This window comes from Dreissena polymorpha, chromosome 5 (genome assembly GCF_020536995.1).
Source record: "Dreissena polymorpha isolate Duluth1 chromosome 5, UMN_Dpol_1.0, whole genome shotgun sequence".
NCBI classification, from domain to species: domain Eukaryota; kingdom Metazoa; phylum Mollusca; class Bivalvia; order Myida; family Dreissenidae; genus Dreissena; species Dreissena polymorpha.
In genome coordinates this window covers 25,281,656-25,301,962 of record NC_068359.1, presented here as the reverse complement: position 1 = coordinate 25,301,962, position 20,307 = coordinate 25,281,656, and the positions used below count along the sequence as shown (strand labels likewise).

At 42.8% G+C, this 20,307-nt stretch overlaps 2 protein-coding genes across 2 annotated transcripts; one reads left to right on the top strand and one right to left on the bottom strand.

Annotated features, from left to right (window-relative positions):
- Positions 1–5,462: 5,462 nt before the first annotated feature.
- On the bottom strand, positions 5,463–9,421 carry LOC127831114 (elastin-like). Its single transcript, XM_052356105.1, has 3 exons — positions 6,971–9,421; positions 6,083–6,927; positions 5,463–5,505 (listed from the first exon to the last, which is right to left on the bottom strand). The coding sequence occupies exons 1-3, from the start codon at positions 9,419–9,421 to the stop codon at positions 5,463–5,465; spliced, it is 3,339 nt and encodes a 1,112-aa protein (XP_052212065.1).
- Positions 9,422–9,758: 337 nt separating this feature from the next.
- Positions 9,759–18,645, top strand: LOC127831113 (uncharacterized). The gene is made up of 6 exons (XM_052356104.1): positions 9,759–10,009; positions 10,934–11,260; positions 11,834–12,148; positions 13,752–13,970; positions 17,506–17,636; positions 18,433–18,645. The coding sequence occupies exons 1-6, from the start codon at positions 9,934–9,936 to the stop codon at positions 18,643–18,645; spliced, it is 1,281 nt and encodes a 426-aa protein (XP_052212064.1). The 5' UTR covers positions 9,759–9,933.
- Positions 18,646–20,307: the final 1,662 nt, after the last annotated feature.

The window sequence follows — 20,307 nt, the reverse complement described above, 5'->3', positions numbered from 1 at the left end:
AGCCCCGCTTTGCAGACTGCACAGGATTCTCTGGGAGGATTTCTTAAGCCCCGCTTTGCAGACTGCTCAGGATACTCTGGGAGGATTTCTTAAGCCCCGCTTTGCAGACTGCACAGGATACTCTGGGAGGATTCCTTAAGCCCCGCTTTGCAGACTGCACAGGATACTCTGGGAGGATTTCATAAGCCCCGCTTTGCAGACTGCACAGGATACTCTGGGAGGATTTCTTAAGCCCCGCTTTGCAGACTACACAGGATACTCTAGGAGGATACTTTAAGCCCCGCTTTGCAGACTGCACAGGATACTCTGGGAGGATTTCTTAAGCCCCGCTTTGCAGACTACACAGGATACTCTAGGAGGATACTTTAAGCCCCGCTTTGCAGACTGCACAGGATACTCTGGGAGGATTTCTTAAGCCCCGCTTTGGAGACTGCACAGGATACTCTGGGAGGATTCCTTAAGCCCCGCTTTGGAGACTGCACAGGATACTCTGGGAGGATTTCTTAAGCCCCGCTTTGCAGACTGCACAGGATACTCTGGGAGGATTTCTTAAGCCCCGCTTTGCAGACTGCACAGGATACTCTGGGAGGATTTCTTAAGCCCCGCTTTGCAGACTGCACAGGATACTCTGGGAGGATTTCTTAAGCCCCGCTTTGGAGACTGCACAGGATACTCTGGGAGGATTTCTTAAGCCCCGCTTTGGAGACTGCACAGGATACTCTGGGAGGATTTCTTAAGCCCCGCTTTGCAGACTGCACAGGATACTCTGGGAGGATTTCTTAAGCCCCGCTTTGCAGACTGCACAGGATACTCTGGGATGATTTCTTAAGCCCCGCTTTGCAGACTGCACAGGATACTCTGGGAGGATTTCTTAAGCCCCGCTTTGCAGACTGCACAGGTTACTCTGGGAGGATTTCTTAAGCCCCGCTTTGCAGACTGCACAGGATACTCTGGGAGGATTTCTTAAGCCCCGCTTTGCAGACTGCACAGGATACTCTGGGAGGATTTCTTAAGCCCCGCTTTGGAGACTGCACAGGATACTCTGGGAGGATTCCTTAAGCCCCGCTTTGCAGACTGCACAGGATACTCTGGGAGGATTCCTTAAGCCCCGCTTTGCAGACTGCACAGGATACTCTGGGAGGATTTCTTAAGCCCCGCTTTGCAGACTGCACAGGATACTCTGGGAGGATTTCTTAAGCCCCGCTTTGCAGACTGCACAGGATACTCTGGGAGGATTCCTTAAGCCCCGCTTTGCAGACTGCACAGGATACTCTGGGAGGATTTCTTAAGCCCCGCTTTGCAGACTGCACAGGATACTCTGGGAGGATTTCTTAAGCCCCGCTTTGCAGACTGCACAGGATACTCTGGGAGGATGCTTTAAGCCCCGCTTTGGAGACTGCACATGATACTCTGGGAGGATTTCTTAAGCCCCGCTTTGCAGACTGCACAGGATACTCTGGGAGGATGCTTTAAGCCCCGCTTTGCAGACTGCACAGGATACTCTGGGAGGATGCTTTAAGCCCCGCTTTGCAGACTGCACAGGATACTCTAGGAGGATGCTTTAAGCCCCGCTTTGCAGACTGCACAGGATACTCTGGGAGGATTCCTTAAGCCCCGCTTTGCAGACTACACAGGATACTCTAGGAGGATACTTTAAGCCCCGCTTTGCAGACTGCACATGATACTCTGGGAGGATTTCTTAAGCCCCGCTTTGCAGACTGCTCAGGATACTCTGGGAGGATTCCTTAAGCCCCGCTTTGCAGACTACACAGGATACTCTAGGAGGATACTTTAAGCCCCGCTTTGCAGACTGCTCAGGATACTCTGGGAGGATTCCTTAAGCCCCGCTTTGCAGACTGCACAGGATACTCTAGGAGGATGCTTTAAGCCCCGCTTTGCAGACTGCACAGGATACTCTGGGAGGATTCCTTAAGCCCCGCTTTGCAGACTACACAGGATACTCTAGGAGGATACTTTAAGCCCCGCTTTGCAGACTGCACAGGATACTCTGGGAGGATTTCTTAAGCCCCGCTTTGCAGACTGCACAGGATACTCTGGGAGGATTTCTTAAGCCCCGCTTTGCAGACTGCACAGGATACTCTGGGAGGATTCCTTAAGCCCCGCTTTGCAGACTGCACAGGATACTCTGGGAGGATTTCTTAAGCCCCGCTTTGCAGACTGCACAGGATACTCTGGGAGGATTCCTTAAGCCCCGCTTTGCAGACTGCACAGGATACTCTGGGAGGATTTCTTAAGCCCCGCTTTGCAGACTGCACATGATACTCTGGGAGGATTTCTTAAGCCCCGCTTTGCAGACTGCTCAGGATACTCTGGGAGGATTCCTTAAGCCCCGCTTTGCAGACTGCTCAGGATACTCTGGGAGGATTTCTTAAGCCCCGCTTTGCAGACTGCACAGGATACTCTGGGAGGATTCCTTAAGCCCCGCTTTGCAGACTGCACAGGATACTCTGGGAGGATTTCTTAAGCCCCGCTTTGCAGACTGCACAGGATTCTCTGGGAGGATTTCTTAAGCCCCGCTTTGCAGACTGCTCAGGATACTCTGGGAGGATTTCTTAAGCCCCGCTTTGCAGACTGCACAGGATACTCTGGGAGGATTTCATAAGCCCCGCTTTGCAGACTGCACAGGATACTCTGGGAGGATTTCTTAAGCCCCGCTTTGCAGACTACACAGGATACTCTAGGAGGATACTTTAAGCCCCGCTTTGCAGACTGCACAGGATACTCTGGGAGGATTTCTTAAGCCCCGCTTTGCAGACTACACAGGATACTCTAGGAGGATACTTTAAGCCCCGCTTTGCAGACTGCACAGGATACTCTGGGAGGATTTCTTAAGCCCCGCTTTGGAGACTGCACAGGATACTCTGGGAGGATTCCTTAAGCCCCGCTTTGGAGACTGCACAGGATACTCTGGGAGGATTTCTTAAGCCCCGCTTTGCAGACTACACAGGATACTCTGGGAGGATTCCTTAAGCCCCGCTTTGCAGACTGCACAGGATACTCTGGGAGGATTTCTTAAGCCCCGCTTTGGAGACTGCACAGGATACTCTGGGAGGATTCCTTAAGCCCCGCTTTGCAGACTGCACAGGATACTCTGGGAGGATTTCTTAAGCCCCGCTTTGCAGACTGCACAGGATACTCTGGGAGGATTCCTTAAGCCCCGCTTTGCAGACTGCACAGGATACTCTGGGAGGATTTCTTAAGCCCCGCTTTGGAGACTGCACAGGATACTCTGGGAGGATTCCTTAAGCCCCGCTTTGCAGACTGCACAGGATACTCTGGGAGGATTTCTTAAGCCCCGCTTTGGAGACTGCACAGGATACTCTGGGAGGATTTCTTAAGCCCCGCTATGCAGACTGCACAGGATACTCTGGGAGGATTCCTTAAGCCCCGCTTTGCAGACTGCACAGGATACTCTGGGAGGATTTCTTAAGCCCCGCTTTGCAGACTGCACAGGATACTCTGGGAGGATTTCTTAAGCCCCGCTTTGCAGACTGCTCAGGATACTCTGGGAGGATTTCTTAAGCCCCGCTTTGCAGACTGCACATGATACTCTGGGAGGATTTCTTAAGCCCCGCTTTGCAGACTGCACAGGTTACTCTGGGAGGATTTCTTAAGCCCCGCTTTGCAGACTGCACAGGATACTCTGGGAGGATTTCTTAAGCCCCGCTTTGGAGACTGCACATGATACTCTGGGAGGATTTCTTAAGCCCCGCTTTGCAGACTGCACAGGATACTCTGGGAGGATGCTTTAAGCCCCGCTTTGCAGACTGCACAGGATACTCTGGGAGGATGCTTTAAGCCCCGCTTTGCAGACTGCACAGGATACTCTGGGAGGATTTCTTAAGCCCCGCTTTGCAGACTGCACAGGATACTCTGGGAGGATTTCTTAAGCCCCGCTTTGCAGACTGCACAGGATACTCTGGGAGGATTCCTTAAGCCCCGCTTTGGAGACTACACAGGATACTCTAGGAGGATACTTTAAGCCCCGCTTTGCAGACTGCACAGGATACTCTGGGAGGATTCCTTAAGCCCCGCTTTGCAGACTGCACAGGACACCCTGGGAGGATTCCTTAAGCCCCGCTTTGCAGACTACACAGGATACTCTAGGAGGATACTTTAAGCCCCGCTTTGCAGACTGCACAGGATACTCTGGGAGGATTCCTTAAGCCCCGCTTTGCAGACTACACAGGATACTCTAGGAGGATACTTTAAGCCCCGCTTTGCAGACTGCACATGATACTCTGGGAGGATTTCTTAAGCCCCGCTTTGCAGACTACACAGGATACTCTGGGAGGATACTTTAAGCCCCGCTTTGCAGACTACACAGGATACTCTAGGAGGATACTTTAAGCCCCGCTTTGCAGACTGCACAGGATACTCTGGGAGGATTTCTTAAGCCCCGCTTTGCAGACTGCACAGGATACTCTGGGAGGATTTCTTAAGCCCCGCTTTGCAGACTGCTCAGGATACTCTAGGAGGATACTTTAAGCCCCGCTTTGCAGACTTCACAGGATACTCTGGGAGGATTTCTTAAGCCCCGCTTTGCAGACTGCACAGGATACTCTGGGAGGATGCTTTAAGCCCCGTTTTCCCAGAGCAAGGCTCATATATTTTGATATCGATATTTATCGGACATTATGTGGAGAGGTGGCGTTTAATTACTACGAGTTTATCAATTCTCAACAACCTTTCCAAAATAATATAATATATTCTTCAAATTAGCATATGTTAACTTTTCCTTTTCTAGACCGAAGTATGAACAAATTCCTTTGCAAACTAGCAAGCTTACTTATAAAATATTCCCCATATGTCAGTTGTTTGTATATGGATTCCATGTTACACAATACTAAGCTTTTGTGATTGGTAATTTACAAATAATAAGCAAACTCTACCGTGTGAAAACTGTACCATGTCATATAAACTGACATAACTGAAAAAGTTCATATTAAAAATAAAAAATGTATAAAATTTTAACAATTTTATTTTGTCTTTATTAGATTACCGGCATTAGTTCAAGATGAATTTTTCATCAAAACTTAATTAAAAGACAGAAACTTTTCTAGAAACATGATAAAACATTTAAAGAACATCAACACAGATGCATAAATGTTTTATTCCAATATTAAGTATGTGTATTTCCATTTTATCATAAACGATTGGTCATTATCAAAAGCGATATTTTCATCCGACTTATTTTGAGTTTGTGTTGTGTTGACTTATTCATACTTAATTACTGATTTGAACCCACCGTGAAACCAGTAGGGGACAAAAACAATTAAATATTGGTATAAATGGACGGTTCATATTAGACTGAACTTTGGTCGCCTTCACATCAATGGCCGTACTACCATCATCTTTAAAAGGGTTAACCATCACCACAACCTCATAACCAAATCCACACTTGAACATAATATTAGCTTGTATTGCTCTTGAATTCTGGTCTAAAACCAGGGAATAATTTTTGTATCAGTGAACTTTGGTATGCTGCAAAACAATTATGTTGGTTAACTTATTATAACTAAAAAAATGTGTGCGTTTTACACATTTTTCGCTAGACACGCCACCTATATTAAGTGCACTGATATACTAGATTCTGTAACCGTGTTGGTGCTTAAAACCTGCGATAAAATGATAACACTTGGGGTTAACCGGGTTTTCAGTTTTTTTTTAACAAGGCAGCTTTTTGCCCCGCTTTGTTGTTTTGAGCCGACGAGATGAATGCACTGGCTGGCTAGACCGGGGCCAATGACTGCACTTATTGAGACTCCCGCCACATGGCCGGCTAGACCGGGGCCAATGACTGCACTTATTGAGACTCCCGCCACATGGCCGGCTAGACCGGGGCCAATGACTGCACTTATTGAGACTCCCGCCACATGGCCGGCTAGACCGGGGCCAATGACTGCACTTATTGAGACTCCCGCCACATGGCCGGCTAGACCGGGGCCAATGACTGCACTTATTGAGACTCCCGCCACATGGCCGGCTAGACCGGGGCCAATGACTGCACTTATTGAGACTCCCGCCACATGGCCGGCTAGACCGGGGCCAATGACTGCACTTATTGAGACTTCCCGCCACATGGCCGGCTAGACCGGGGCCAATGACTGCACTTATTGAGACTCCCGCCACATGGCTGGCTAGACCGGGGCCAATGACTGCACTTATTGAGTCTCCCGCCACATGGCTGGCTAGACCGGGGCCAATGACTGCACTTATTGAGACTCCCGCCACATGGCCGGCTAGACCGGGGCCAATGACTGCACTTATTGAGTCTCCCGCCACATGGCCGGCTAGACCGGGGCCAATGACTGCACTTATTGAGACTCCCGCCACATGGCCGGCTAGACCGAGGCCAATGACTGCACTTATTGAGACTCCCGCCACATGGCCGGCTAGACCGGGGCCAATGACTGCACTTATTGAGACTCCCGCCACATGGCCGGCTAGACCGGGGCCAATGACTGCACTTATTGAGACTCCCGCCACATGGCCGGCTAGACCGGGGCCAATGACTGCACTTATTGAGACTCCCGCCACATGGCCGGCTAGACCGGGGCCAATGACTGCACTTATTGAGACTCCCGCCACATGGCTGGCTAGACCGGGGCCAATGACTGCACTTATTGAGACTCCCGCCACATGGCCGGCTAGACCGGGGCCAATGACTGCACTTATTGAGACTCCCGCCACATGGCTGGCTAGACCGGGGCCAATGACTGCACTTATTGAGACTCCCGCCACATGGCCGGCTAGACCGGGGCCAATGACTGCACTTATTGAGACTCCCGCCACATGGCCGGCTAGACCGGGGCCAATGACTGCACTTATTGAGACTCCCGCCACATGGCCGGCTAGACCGGGGCCAATGACTGCACTTATTGAGACTTCCCGCCACATGGCCGGCTAGACCGGGGCCAATGACTGCACTTATTGAGACTCCCGTCACATGGCCGGCTAGACCGGGGCCAATGACTGCACTTATTGAGACTCCCGCCACATGGCTGGCTAGACCGGGGCCAATGACTGCACTTATTGAGACTCCCGCCACATGGCCGGCTAGACCGGGGCCAATGACTGCACTTATTGAGTCTCCCGCCACATGGCTGGCTAGACCGGGGCCAATGACTGCACTTATTGAGACTCCCGCCACATGGCTGGCTAGACCGGGGCCAATGACTGCACTTATTGAGACTCCCGCCACATGGCCGGCTAGACCGGGGCCAATGACTGCACTTATTGAGACTCCCGCCACATGGCTGGCTAGACCGGGGCCAATGACTGCACTTATTGAGACTCCCGCCACATGGCTGGCTAGACCGGGGCCAATGACTGCACTTATTGAGACTCCCGCCACATGGCTGGCTAGACCGGGGCCAATGACTGCACTTATTGAGACTCCCGTCACATGGCCGGCTAGACCGGGGCCAATGACTGCACTTATTGAGACTCCCGCCACATGGCCGGCTAGACCGGGGCCAATGACTGCACTTATTGAGACTCCCGCCACATGGCCGGCTAGACCGGGGCCAATGACTGCACTTATTGAGACTCCCGCCACATGGCCGGCTAGACCGGGGCCAATGACTGCACTTATTGAGACTCCCGCCACATGGCCGGCTAGACCGGGGCCAATGACTGCACTTATTGAGACTCCCGCCACATGGCTGGCTAGACCGGGGCCAATGACTGCACTTATTGAGACTCCCGCCACATGGCTGGCTAGACCGGGGCCAATGACTGCACTTATTGAGTCTCCCGCCACATGGCCGGCTAGACCGGGGCCAATGACTGCACTTATTGAGACTCCCGCCACATGGCCGGCTAGACCGGGGCCAATGACTGCACTTATTGAGACTCCCGCCACATGGCTGGCTAGACCGGGGCCAATGACTGCACTTATTGAGACTCCCGCCACATGGCCGGCTAGACCGGGGCCAATGACTGCACTTATTGAGACTCCCGCCACATGGCTGGCTAGACCGGGGCCAATGACTGCACTTATTGAGACTCCCGTCACATGGCCGGCTAGACCGGGGCCAATGACTGCACTTATTGAGACTCCCGTCACATGGCCGGCTAGACCGGGGCCAATGACTGCACTTATTGAGACTCCCGCCACATGGCCGGCTAGACCGGGGCCAATGACTGCACTTATTGAGACTCCCGTCACATGGCCGGCTAGACCGGGGCCAATGACTGCACTTATTGAGTCTCCCGCCACATGGCTGGCTAGACCGGGGCCAATGACTGCACTTATTGAGACTCCCGCCACATGGCTGGCTAGACCGGGGCCAATGACTGCACTTATTGAGACTCCCGCCACATGGCTGGCTAGACCGGGGCCAATGACTGCACTTATTGAGACTCCCGCCACATGGCTGGCTAGACCGGGGCCAATGACTGCACTTATTGAGACTCCCGCCACATGGCCGGCTAGACCGGGGCCAATGACTGCACTTATTGAGACTCCCGCCACATGGCCGGCTAGACCGGGGCCAATGACTGCACTTATTGAGACTCCCGCCACATGGCCGGCTAGACCGGGGCCAATGACTGCACTTATTGAGACTCCCGCCACATGGCCGGCTAGACCGAGGCCAATGACTGCACTTTTTGAGTCTCCCGCCACATGGCCGGCTAGACCGGGGCCAATGACTGCACTTATTGAGACTCCCGCCACATGGCCGGCTAGACCGGGGCCAATGACTGCACTTATTGAGACTCCCGCCACATGGCCGGCTAGACCGGGGCCAATGACTGCACTTATTGAGACTCCCGCCACATGGCCGGCTAGACCGGGGCCAATGACTGCACTTATTGAGTCTCCCGCCACATGGCTGGCTAGACCGGGGCCAATGACTGCACTTATTGAGACTCCCGCCACATGGCCGGCTAGACCGAGGCCAATGACTGCACTTATTGAGTCTCCCGCCACATGGCCGGCTAGACCGGGGCCAATGACTGCACTTATTGAGACTCCCGCCACATGGCTGGCTAGACCGGGGCCAATGACTGCACTTATTGAGACTCCCGCCACATGGCCGGCTAGACCGGGGCCAATGACTGCACTTATTGAGACTCCCGCCACATGGCTGGCTAGACCGGGGCCAATGACTGCACTTATTGAGTCTCCCGCCACATGGCTGGCTAGACCGGGGCCAATGACTGCACTTATTGAGTCTCCCGCCACATGGCCGGCTAGACCGGGGCCAATGACTGCACTTATTGAGACTCCCGCCACATGGCCGGCTAGACCGGGGCCAATGACTGCACTTATTGAGACTCCCGCCACATGGCCGGCTAGACCGAGGCCAATGACTGCACTTTTTGAGTCTCCCGCCACATGGCCGGCTAGACCGAGGCCGATTGTTTCAATTGAGTCTCCTGCCACATGCATATAAAATGCGGGCGGGTAGATGTTTTTCAAACAACTAAACTATGGTTTAAATTGCCTAAAACTAGAATTAAGTACTGACATGTTGATAAACTACTACCGCTCAAGCAAAAACCTATGCTATTTCGTACACACTTATAAAGAGGCCAAATCAGCCTGTAATTATATCTTTGAAATAACAACACTAAAGTAGTCCTGTGATACTGATGAGCATGTATTTAAATTTAATTAAAATTTGCGTATTCTTTAACATATGGCATTCAAGTGCATTGTGTTTGCTCTTATTCTGTGTAATCTTGCTGCACCGACGGATCAGTTGCATTGGGCAAACATGGCTAAAGATATGCATATCACTTCACTAGGAATGTTGTACTGCTCATCGAAGAATAATTTGGTGTGCGCTTTTATTGCAATTGCATGAAAATAGATACTGTATTATTGTTGATAACGCAATTTCTTTTTTGATAACTTGGATCATACCTTTGCTTTTTTAACTGAAAATCACAGCGATTGCAATGAATATATTTAACACTCGGTGGTTGTTGTATTTCATCTGGATTAGCAGTCATCAGTCAGTGATGCAGTGCTTAGGTAAGAACATTTACACAAAATTAGCATTAAAGAGACTGTTTAACCATTAGCATTAAAGAGACTGTTTAACCCTGCAAAGAGATTTTACTGGTTCCAAGCAAAGCTTAAAAACGCATTTCCAACATTACAAACCATGTGATGATGATAAAATAAAAAAGATATTTATTGTATACGGTTTTATTAAGATATTTCATTTGTCTTACTTGACTTTATTAAAAATATAAACTAACCATTTATGAAGAAATGTGAACAGATTTTCATTAAATCTGTAAAACAAGTTACAACAACCCTTCTAGATCTGTAAGGATTTTGAAATGTGATATATGATGCGGGCTTTGGTCACCGGTGGGCCGGGCAGTGGTTACCGCTTGTCCGGGGAGTGATTAACGCTGGTGCGGATAATGGTTCCTGCTGAGGCGGGAAGTGATTACCGCTTAGACGGGCAGTGGTTAAAGCTGGGACGGGCTGTGGTTACAGCTGGGGTGGGCAGTGGTTACAGCTGGGGTAGGCAGTGGTTACCGCTGGGCAGGGTAGAGGTAACCGCTCAGGCGGACTGTGGTTACCACATGGGCAGGCAGTGGTTACCGCTGGGACGGGCAGTGGTAACAGCTGGTCCGTGGATTGGTTAACGCTGTTCTCTGGACATAGTTATCGCTGGGGCGGATGTCTGTATGTTCTAAAAAAGGAATACATAACATTTTTGCATTAAATAGGCAATGCATATATTTGCTCTGGTGAAATCATCCCCCAAAACACTCAACCCAACAGTTCTAAACCAACTGTGCACGTTTTGTTAAGATTGGATTAAAGTGAAGCCTCTAATGGTCTCCTAGTGTGGACGTTTTTGGAAACACAACGCTGCGGGTTAGGTCTAGTAATGCTCATGTTAGCTAAATTATTTATTTTATGATTTTATGTTTACAGAATTTGACAAGTGGTTCTCGATTCCTGAGTTGCTCGGATACCAGTACACTGTAACGAATGAAAATGCGACGTATACAGAATGCAAGAAGAACTGCTTTGATAAATACAACGGATCTCTTGCTAAGCAACTAGCCGGTTTTGTGCAAAATTTGAAAACCGCTTTCGAGATGTTCGATCTGATGAAACATGAAATATATTTTGCATGGACAGAAGCTAACCAAACATGTGCACAAATAGTTGTAACACATACTGAGGTATTTTTATTCCCAACTGAAAACTGCTCGAGTCCGGCACACTGCCTCTGTGAACAATTGTTTCCAAATACAGGTAAGAGGATTGACAAAATGACCCTACAACATGCTTTTGTAGCAAAACTTTGGCATCCGTTTAAAAGAAATCAAGGCTAATACTTAATTTTCTATTTTAAACCTACGTTCTCAATATAATTTCAATATGAGAAGCCTTAATTAATTCATGTTGACTAAAAACCGTAATTTTAGGGCAAGTTAAAAAAAACGCCATCTTATCAGATGAAATTATGTTGTTTGTAATGGTTAGCCATGTTCAGAATCATAATACATTATTAAATCAGTCTCTGTATTTGACTCAACATGTTATCTTATTATCAAATTCAAAATGTGGAAGATCGGTGTAGATAGGGTGAAAAACGAAGTTTTTCCCCCGAATAATGTTCATTTTTTATTTTATTTTTGGCAAACAAGGGGCAAAAGCTCTTAAAAGTGTAGCACAATTTGGCCCCCTTGATACAGATGGGATTAAAATGAAGTCTTTATCGCGATAATAGTCCCTCAATAAGGACGGTTACAGTATTCCAACTGTTAGGTCACTTGATGCTCAGGTAAGCTAAAATATGATTGAAGTATGATTGAATATTTTCAGAGTTTGAAAAGTGGTTCTCGGTACTCAAGTTCCAAGAATACCAGTTCATTGTAACCAAAGCAAATAGGACATATGAAGAGTGCAAAAAGACATGCATCAGTAAATACAACGGATCTCTTGTTGTGCAACGTTCCGAGTTTTTACAAAACTTGAAAACCGTTCTGTTGGCAACTCGCATGCATTTTTTCGCGTGGACAGAAGCTGAAGAAACATGTGGAATGATTATCGCAATACCAACTAACGTATGGGCGTATAGGAATGCTAGCTGCTCCTCACCGGCACACTGCCTTTGCGAACAATTAATCACAACCACAGGTAACTTGATTGACAGATATACCCCAGGTAACTTGATTGACAGATATACCCCACAATATGCTTTTGTCACGCAACTATGGCATCCAATTAACACCATATGACTTAATACTTGCAATGAATTTCAACTGCTCGCTTTCGTTAAACTGCCTCTGTGAACAATTGATCTCAACATCAGGTAACTCAGGTAACACGATTGACAAGTTTACTACACAATACGGTTAAGTCACACATCTTTGGCATCCATTTGCAAAATATATCAAAGATTATTATTTATTTTATTATTTTTCTATGTTCCTGATATTATTTACATATGTGAACCCTTAATTGATATAATATTGTCCGAAAACCATAATTTAAGGGCAAGTTGAAAAATTAACCATAACTTTTATTAGATGAAATTATGTGGTTTGTAATGGTCGAACATGTTCAGAGTGCATAAAACATTAGTAATTTACTACATCAGTCTTTTCTGAGGTAGTTTGACAGTGGATTTTACTATTTTTTCACTTTGATAGTATAATGCACATTTTTTGTTCATGACTTTACATAATGACCTACTAGTACTTAACGTTTTCAATCAAAATATTTTTGTAGTTACGGTATATGTAAACTTAAAGGGGCCTTTTCACAGATTTTGGCATTTTTTAACTTATTCATTAAATGCTTTATATCGATAAATGTAAACATTGGATCGTAAAAGCTCCAGTAAAAAATCAAGAATAAAATTTAAAAAAGGAAAAGAATATTGCCCGGAACAGGTTTCGAACCAGTGACCCCTGGAGTCCTGCCAGAGTCCTGAAGTAAAAACGCTTTAGCCTACTGAGCTATTCCGCCGAGTACATATACATGAAGTATTTTATACCTTTTATAAGCAATCTTCGTAGTTTCACAAAATTTAACGACAAAAACAGAACTCTCCAAATTATTCAATCGTTTCGCGTTGCAACGCTTGATAATTTTTAGGTTTTAAAATCGTCAAAAGATGCATATAATGGCTATATTAGACCATGGTAAATGTTCAGTATTACTGTTTCCTCACAAATATCATAACTAAAACGAAAATTTGCGAATCTGAAACAACTTTTTTCAATTTTGTCAATTTACCAAAGCGTGAAAAGATCCCTTTAAACTTAAAAATTAATAAGTTCCAAAAAAGGTTCATAATTCGTATAAAATACTAAAAACAGTTTTCAACATTTTCCAGTCACCCTGTAGTGCGACTCAGAAGACCCCAAGAGGTTTAATTGAATAGCAGAGATAGAAGATGTTGAATGCTAACATTAACCTCAAGTACAAAAGGGGGATAATTCTGATATATTTGAGGGTCAGAGAAATGGGCCTTCATTAGCGGCATCGCATAAGATACATACACATTGAATACATATATATATATAATTTTAATTATATATAAGTATAAAATATAATGTTTTTCCCAGCCGTTCAAAAGAACTACTTTCTATTCAATAGTGCATAGTACTACAATTTAATCTGGCGGTTTGTATTTGATCAAATAAAATATAAAAAAAATAAAGGAATATATTAAACAGAAACATTTCTCAAACTACTACGACTATTTAAACTGTTTCGTCGACCCTTAATACAGAGTCACTGTCAGGATCAACACTGCCCGACTTTAATCAGAGCACATGGATTCTGGACAATCTCAACGAGTATTTCGTCAGCTACTACAAGTCCACACTCCCCGAAGCACGTGCATTCTGCAAGACGTTGAACGCGACACTCGTGGCTTTTAGAGATGTTGCTCAGTACTTGAAGCTTAGTGGCAGAATCCAACTTCATGCGGCTGAATATTGGGTCGATGGTATATATATGTGTGAAATGCATAATAAATAGTTTTCGAATTATTATTGTTTATCGGTTATTAAACACTGATTTGGAGTTCTTATGCATATCAATTAAACCGCGAAGTCGTTGGCTTGAGTTTGTTAATAGGTACGCGACAATATAACAAAGAAATGAAAATAAGAAAACAATAATCATGTTATTATTTTTATATATCCCAAAAACTGTAAATTGGTTTGCGTGAAGCTCGCAAAAACTAGCCCGAATACTAACCTTCTTACATGATGTTAATAAAATATCGATACTATGAAAGTCAATGTTTGAGTCGAGCTAATATAAATAAAATAATAACTTATTTTAAGTACTATTATCGAATCGCGAAACACGTGCATGTAGGAAACTGAATACCGTTATAGGCCACACTGAAAACGCATAAATTATGTTAATACAGTTCAGAAGTGGTTAATAATGAACAGCTATATTTAAAGCATCAAAATAAACATTAAACATTACAATAATTGACCTTTCGACAGCCGATTGATTGACAGGCTTATTAACCAATCAGATTACAGCATAGATTAGGCCCGTTACTATCCGCCATTTTGTCCGTCAAACTCGCCGTTGTCCGACACATAAGCTTATACGTAATTCTGTGTTTTAAACAAAGAAAATGGTTAAAAGGTGCTGTTATGGCACTTGTTATTCAGACACAAGGTATCCAGAACGGTTAAAAGATGGAAGTACGTTTTTTCCGTTCCCTCAACCGGGTACTAATCTTGAAAAATTCAAACGTTGGATTCGTCTTTGTGGTCGTCCACACGAACAGCTTAATCTCAACATATTAAGCGATCGCCCGAAAGCAAAACACAGTCGTAATAATAAGATACTACGCGAAAATAGAAAATGTAAGTTTTGCAACGGACACGTTATAAAAAAGAGTATAACTTTGTACTTGTTTATCCTCTATATAGACAAATTAGAAAGGAACATTTAAAACCATTTTTCAAAGGTGGCCAACGTTAAATAAATTTGACATTCTAATGCAGTCGGCAAATAAATAAGACATTATAAACTTTGCTAGATTTTTTTAATGCTAATGAAATGCGTAATAATAAAGACAATCAGTTATTATTTTTAATAATATCACATAGAATAAAACATTTTTTATTTCTTTCGGTTTAAGTCTTCCAAATTTAATGTAAGTTAAGAAACTATTTTAAAATGCGCAAGTAATTATCAATAGGGGCCAATAAGTGTCATTTTACACCATATGTGGGCTTTCTACTAATCCGTTATCAAAACAGATGCCGCAAACTGTGAATGACCCTTTGAAAACCCGGTCTGATTAGCGAGTTTTTTTGTACATGAAAATTCTTTCAACTTTTTATATTTTAAATATTGCAGAAGATAGTTTACGAGGAAATAATAATATATAATAATATATTGTGTATGTTACTTTTTTGACGACTTTGACTATGTTTTACGATTATAACAATGCTCATGGGTCATTTTGACCAAACGCATTGTAGATATGTATTATATCGGATTTCAATAAAAACGTTCATCGTCTTCTATTATAATAAATTTACTTACCTGTGCCACAATTGCGATGTTGCCATCGGTTGCAAAAATTAACGGCTTTTAATTAAAAAACTGAAACATCTATTACTCAAGGAAAAATTTTGTGACTAACGAACAATTCATACTGTATGCGATAATTGGCGATAATTTTGCCGACTTTGATGATAAATTTAACGGCTTTTAAGTAGACTAATAAAAAAGTTTTGACTATTTAATAGATATAATTATATTCAGCACCACTATTCAATGATAATAAAAACTATTGTATGGCCTTTCTGGTATACCATGAGGCCTTTTTGGTTCACTTATGCGGCCGATTCGCGTAGCCATTTTTATGACGGACTTCGGCGGAGTGACCCCCCTTGAAATCGGTGGGCGTGGCTTCACTCTAGCTGTCGAAAGGTCAATTGACCAGTCGCCAAATTATCGATCGCTCCGCCCACATAGTCACGTGGTCTAGTGATTAGAAAACTCCGACAAGCAGATCGCAATTATAGCGGATTACGTGAGGGAAATTCTATATCTGTAATGATGTATTATGCTCTTTTCTATAAAATAAATTATTAAAGCCGCACACTAAACTAAACTGCTTTGTAAAACGTTAATACAATTATAAAAACTTTATAGAGAAATGGCGTAATCAAAATAAATGAGTAAACGGCAGACTGACTATCAGAAACGTTCCTTATACATATTATATAGGGAGGTGATGAAAAATCCGTCGTAAAAATGAGCATTTATTTCATATTGATTTTGAACTTGTATTCAACCGTCTGACAGTGAACCCGTTGGCTATTCATATATAATTTTGAAAATATTTTTATTAAATTCAAATGACATATCCATATCATGATGGGTTTTTTGTTTATTAAAAATGTTTAGATCTTTGTTTTATTGTGTTATTTTTAAAAAGACACCGATTTTTTTTATTTAGATATAAATTAAATTTTTTATTGTAACCATAATTTAATACAGGCCTGATTTCGTGGTTTCATTAACAGATAGTCTAATATGCATTTTATTACATTTATGTTTAATGCGAACCTGTTACATTTCACTATCAAAAAATGAAATGTTGGTATTACGGTGCTGTTCACGAACATTCGAATTGAATACATTTAGCATATTATGCATTTGCTTATTTATAACAAGATGGCCCTTATATGTTAATTGCAATTTTCACATTTCTCCAGTGACAATGTATGTTGTTTTAGAAATGTTGTTGTTGTAATATAAGCCGTACATTTTACACTTGAAGTCGCTTTAAGCTGGCTAAGCCGCGTTGAAATCACCTTTTTGTTGTTTTTACTTTAGTTAAAACAATATTTAAGTTAACAATTTATAATAATTTCCCTTGTTTATGATCCACAGAAAATAAATATATAATTGGAAATCATTTAAGTAATTAAATAGTTTTCTTTTCTTGTGTACAGTACCTAACAATGCCTTAATGTTCCTTCATTCTGAGATCCACGCAACATACTGTTATTTATTAATCATCGACAATTACGCTGAGATTAATAAGCACGTGTGGCAATTATTATGTTGCCCAAACTGCTTAAAAATATTGTGCATCAAACGGTATAACACGTATTATAGAACACACACCTGGTGTGGTTAAACTATTTATTGTGTTTGTTTTCTCATTACTCGTTCATATGTTCAAGAAAAAAAGATAAAATAATAACCTTTTATAAAGTATGTATAGCACCTACAATTTTGAATAATGATCGAACAGTAATGATCATGCATTTGATATAAAATCTGTGTAAACTCTTTAAAATTACGTTCATTCCATATGTACAACACGCTTTGTTTGTCGGACAAAACGGCGGCCAGATAAGCGTTGCTGAGGGGTGTGTGAAAAATCGATATCTGATTGGCTGATCGACAAAATGTGGGCGGAGTTGGCGACTGGTCAATTGAGCTGAAAGTATTATGTTTTTACCCCAGATTGTTGGTACATATTTCAGACGCAATGCCTGTTGACAACTCTACGTGTCTGAAGCTGAACGCGGCTGAAGGTAGTCTTCAGTCACGTGACTGCAGTGAACTGGCCTACAGTATCTGTAACAGATTTGCATTCCAAAACAACATTTCGCAGGTACACGAATGCTTCAAAACTATAAAGTTTGTAACATTTGTGACAACTATAACTCAGGCCTATTTTTATGTCGTATGTACACATGTAACTCGCCAACATTATGCTTACACTAAATATGTTTCTGTATTGACATCGGGTGCAATAGACAAAGAATTATCCAGTTAATCGTTTCTTCAACTTCAACTTCAATGAGATACTCTTCAACGCCTCGAGGACATCTACTAAAGAGGACTAAAACTGTGCAAATGTAGAGTACGGAGTGCTTCTTAAATTTGCAAATAAAATAGCGTGTCACACACACACACAAAACAAATACGAATATTTGTCAAAATTTAAGTGTGATTTGATGCTTATTAAGTTTATTAGGTCAATATTTTTAAGATATAATACACATAACGAATTGACAAACATATCAAAAAGAACAATGAATGCAAGTTCAAATGTCTGACAATCTAAATTTAGATTATTTGTTAATTAAGATAAAAGGAAAATGTTATTGGCTCATACTAGTAATGGGCTTGCTTTGCTGTGCTTTCTCCGCCCTGTTTAAAAAACAACAACAATGATTTACTTTCCTTACTTAACTTAAGTTGTTTTCTTATTATAACTAATAACAGAACAAAAATCTAATAATAATTACTACTTAGTTTTTCCCCATAATTTGATATCAATCCCAATGAAAACATTCTGGTATGACAAGGAAACAAGGTTCATATCTGTGAATTTCACTAAAAGATTTCGTTAAGAGAATCCGATATACACATTGTTTCATATCAAGATTGATTTTACTTCACAGGTTCTGGAGCGACCCGAGTTTGTTGAGATGATTCGAGAGATGACAGTAGTGAAAAACACGACGTCAATGACTGTGAGGAAACTTAAGTCTGCTGAAGACAAGAGGACCGTTGCTAAGGTCAGCGGAACTGTCGCCATTTCCATGATGGCGGGAACATTTTTGATTATCTTCTTGAGCGATTTCTCGAGGATTCTGAGAACAGTTTTTAATTAGACATAAAAACAGACACTAATTATTTCAGAACAGAAAGCTTCATCTTCTGAGTGCATGACATGTAGATATTTTATAATATAAATCAAAGATTAGTAAATAAATAAATTGTTGCCACAATGTTTTATCCATGTATAACTTGCTATGCAAAGTATTTTTCTGTATTTGTATCTGTTCATATACGTAGAAGGACCACTTCTAGTATATTTCTACGGGGGAGTAGGCTTCTAGACGTGATCCGGGAGGGCTTGTCTGTTTGCGCACCACACTATCGTCCAGATGGTCAACACAAGTGTTTCCACGAAAAAAAGAGTTTTTGTACTGGTTTGTTTGAGCACTAGGAATTTTGAATGCATGATAGTTATTTGTAATATGTCGGTCTAAAACGTTCGACGATGTATAGCGGAGTAAGTGTTTACTTTGACAGTTCTTCGTTGAGGTTTAAATGTCAGGTATTCATCTGGGTCCACTGCCAGCACCATATCCCCTGCGATATTGTAGAGCATCACCAAACGATTATAGACGCGCCGGTCTTAGTTTTAAAGTAGGAGCATATTTGTAACACATCCTTCTTCTTTGGATTTGTAGTTATTCATTAAAAAACGTGCACCAAGACGTTGAAATTTTTCGATTTTGTCAATATCCTTTTTAAGAAAGGGGTCCCATATGATTTAACCATATTCAAGTTGAGATCGAACCAATGCGATAAAAGCTGTTTTACGACATTCTATGGGACAGTGTTTTAAATTCCGTCTAAGAAACCCGAGCGTTGAGTTCGCCTTTTTTGCAAATGTTTGTTATATGATTCGACCAAGTTAAGTCATTTGATATGAGTAATCCGAGGTATGGATTAGAGTCTACATGTTTCAATATTGTTTATCCAACTCGTAGAAGTACGAACTTTTACTTTTAACACTTAGAATATAACACTTTTTTTGCATTAAATTTCATACCCCAGGTTGATGCCCAAACTTCTAGTGAAGCTAAATCTTATTGCAATTTTACATGATCCGAGATGTTACGTATTTGACGGCATAATAAACAATCATCCGCAAAAAGTCTAACCTGTGATCACGGAGTGTATATTGACAGGAGTTGAAACGAGTATTTGACCCTTACTGTAGTCAATTCAAATTTATGCAAAAACTAATCATCTGATTTTATTGGTTTATACGTTATCTTGATGCTTATTAATTCCTCTTTCAAAAAAATATAACTTTTAGTATATTTCCGTAGTTATTAATGGATGTATAGCGAGTTTAACACGAGAAATACACATTTTATGTTTTACCCACGCGCGTTTAACCTTGTCGATACTTTGTTACGTAACCAGTAGCTATTGATTAGCGTACATCGAAGCACCGAGGTTATACATTTTGATGTAACCACTAACGTCTTTTTTGTAATTTTACTTTTATTTCTCGGCCGATTTTGACAAATGATATATCATTAGAAAGCCTACATTTCGTTGTTTTCAGATATATAAATATATATGAAGTTTTACTTCTAATTTGGGCAGCCCGGCGAGTTATAACTTTAACTTTTGCAAATATCATACCGTTTTAGAATCTATATTTACGGTAAACATGGTCGTACTTTATACAGATTTGTAACGTTTATATTAGGAGTTCAGTTTTTAAAACTACATCTTGCTTAGGAGAATAG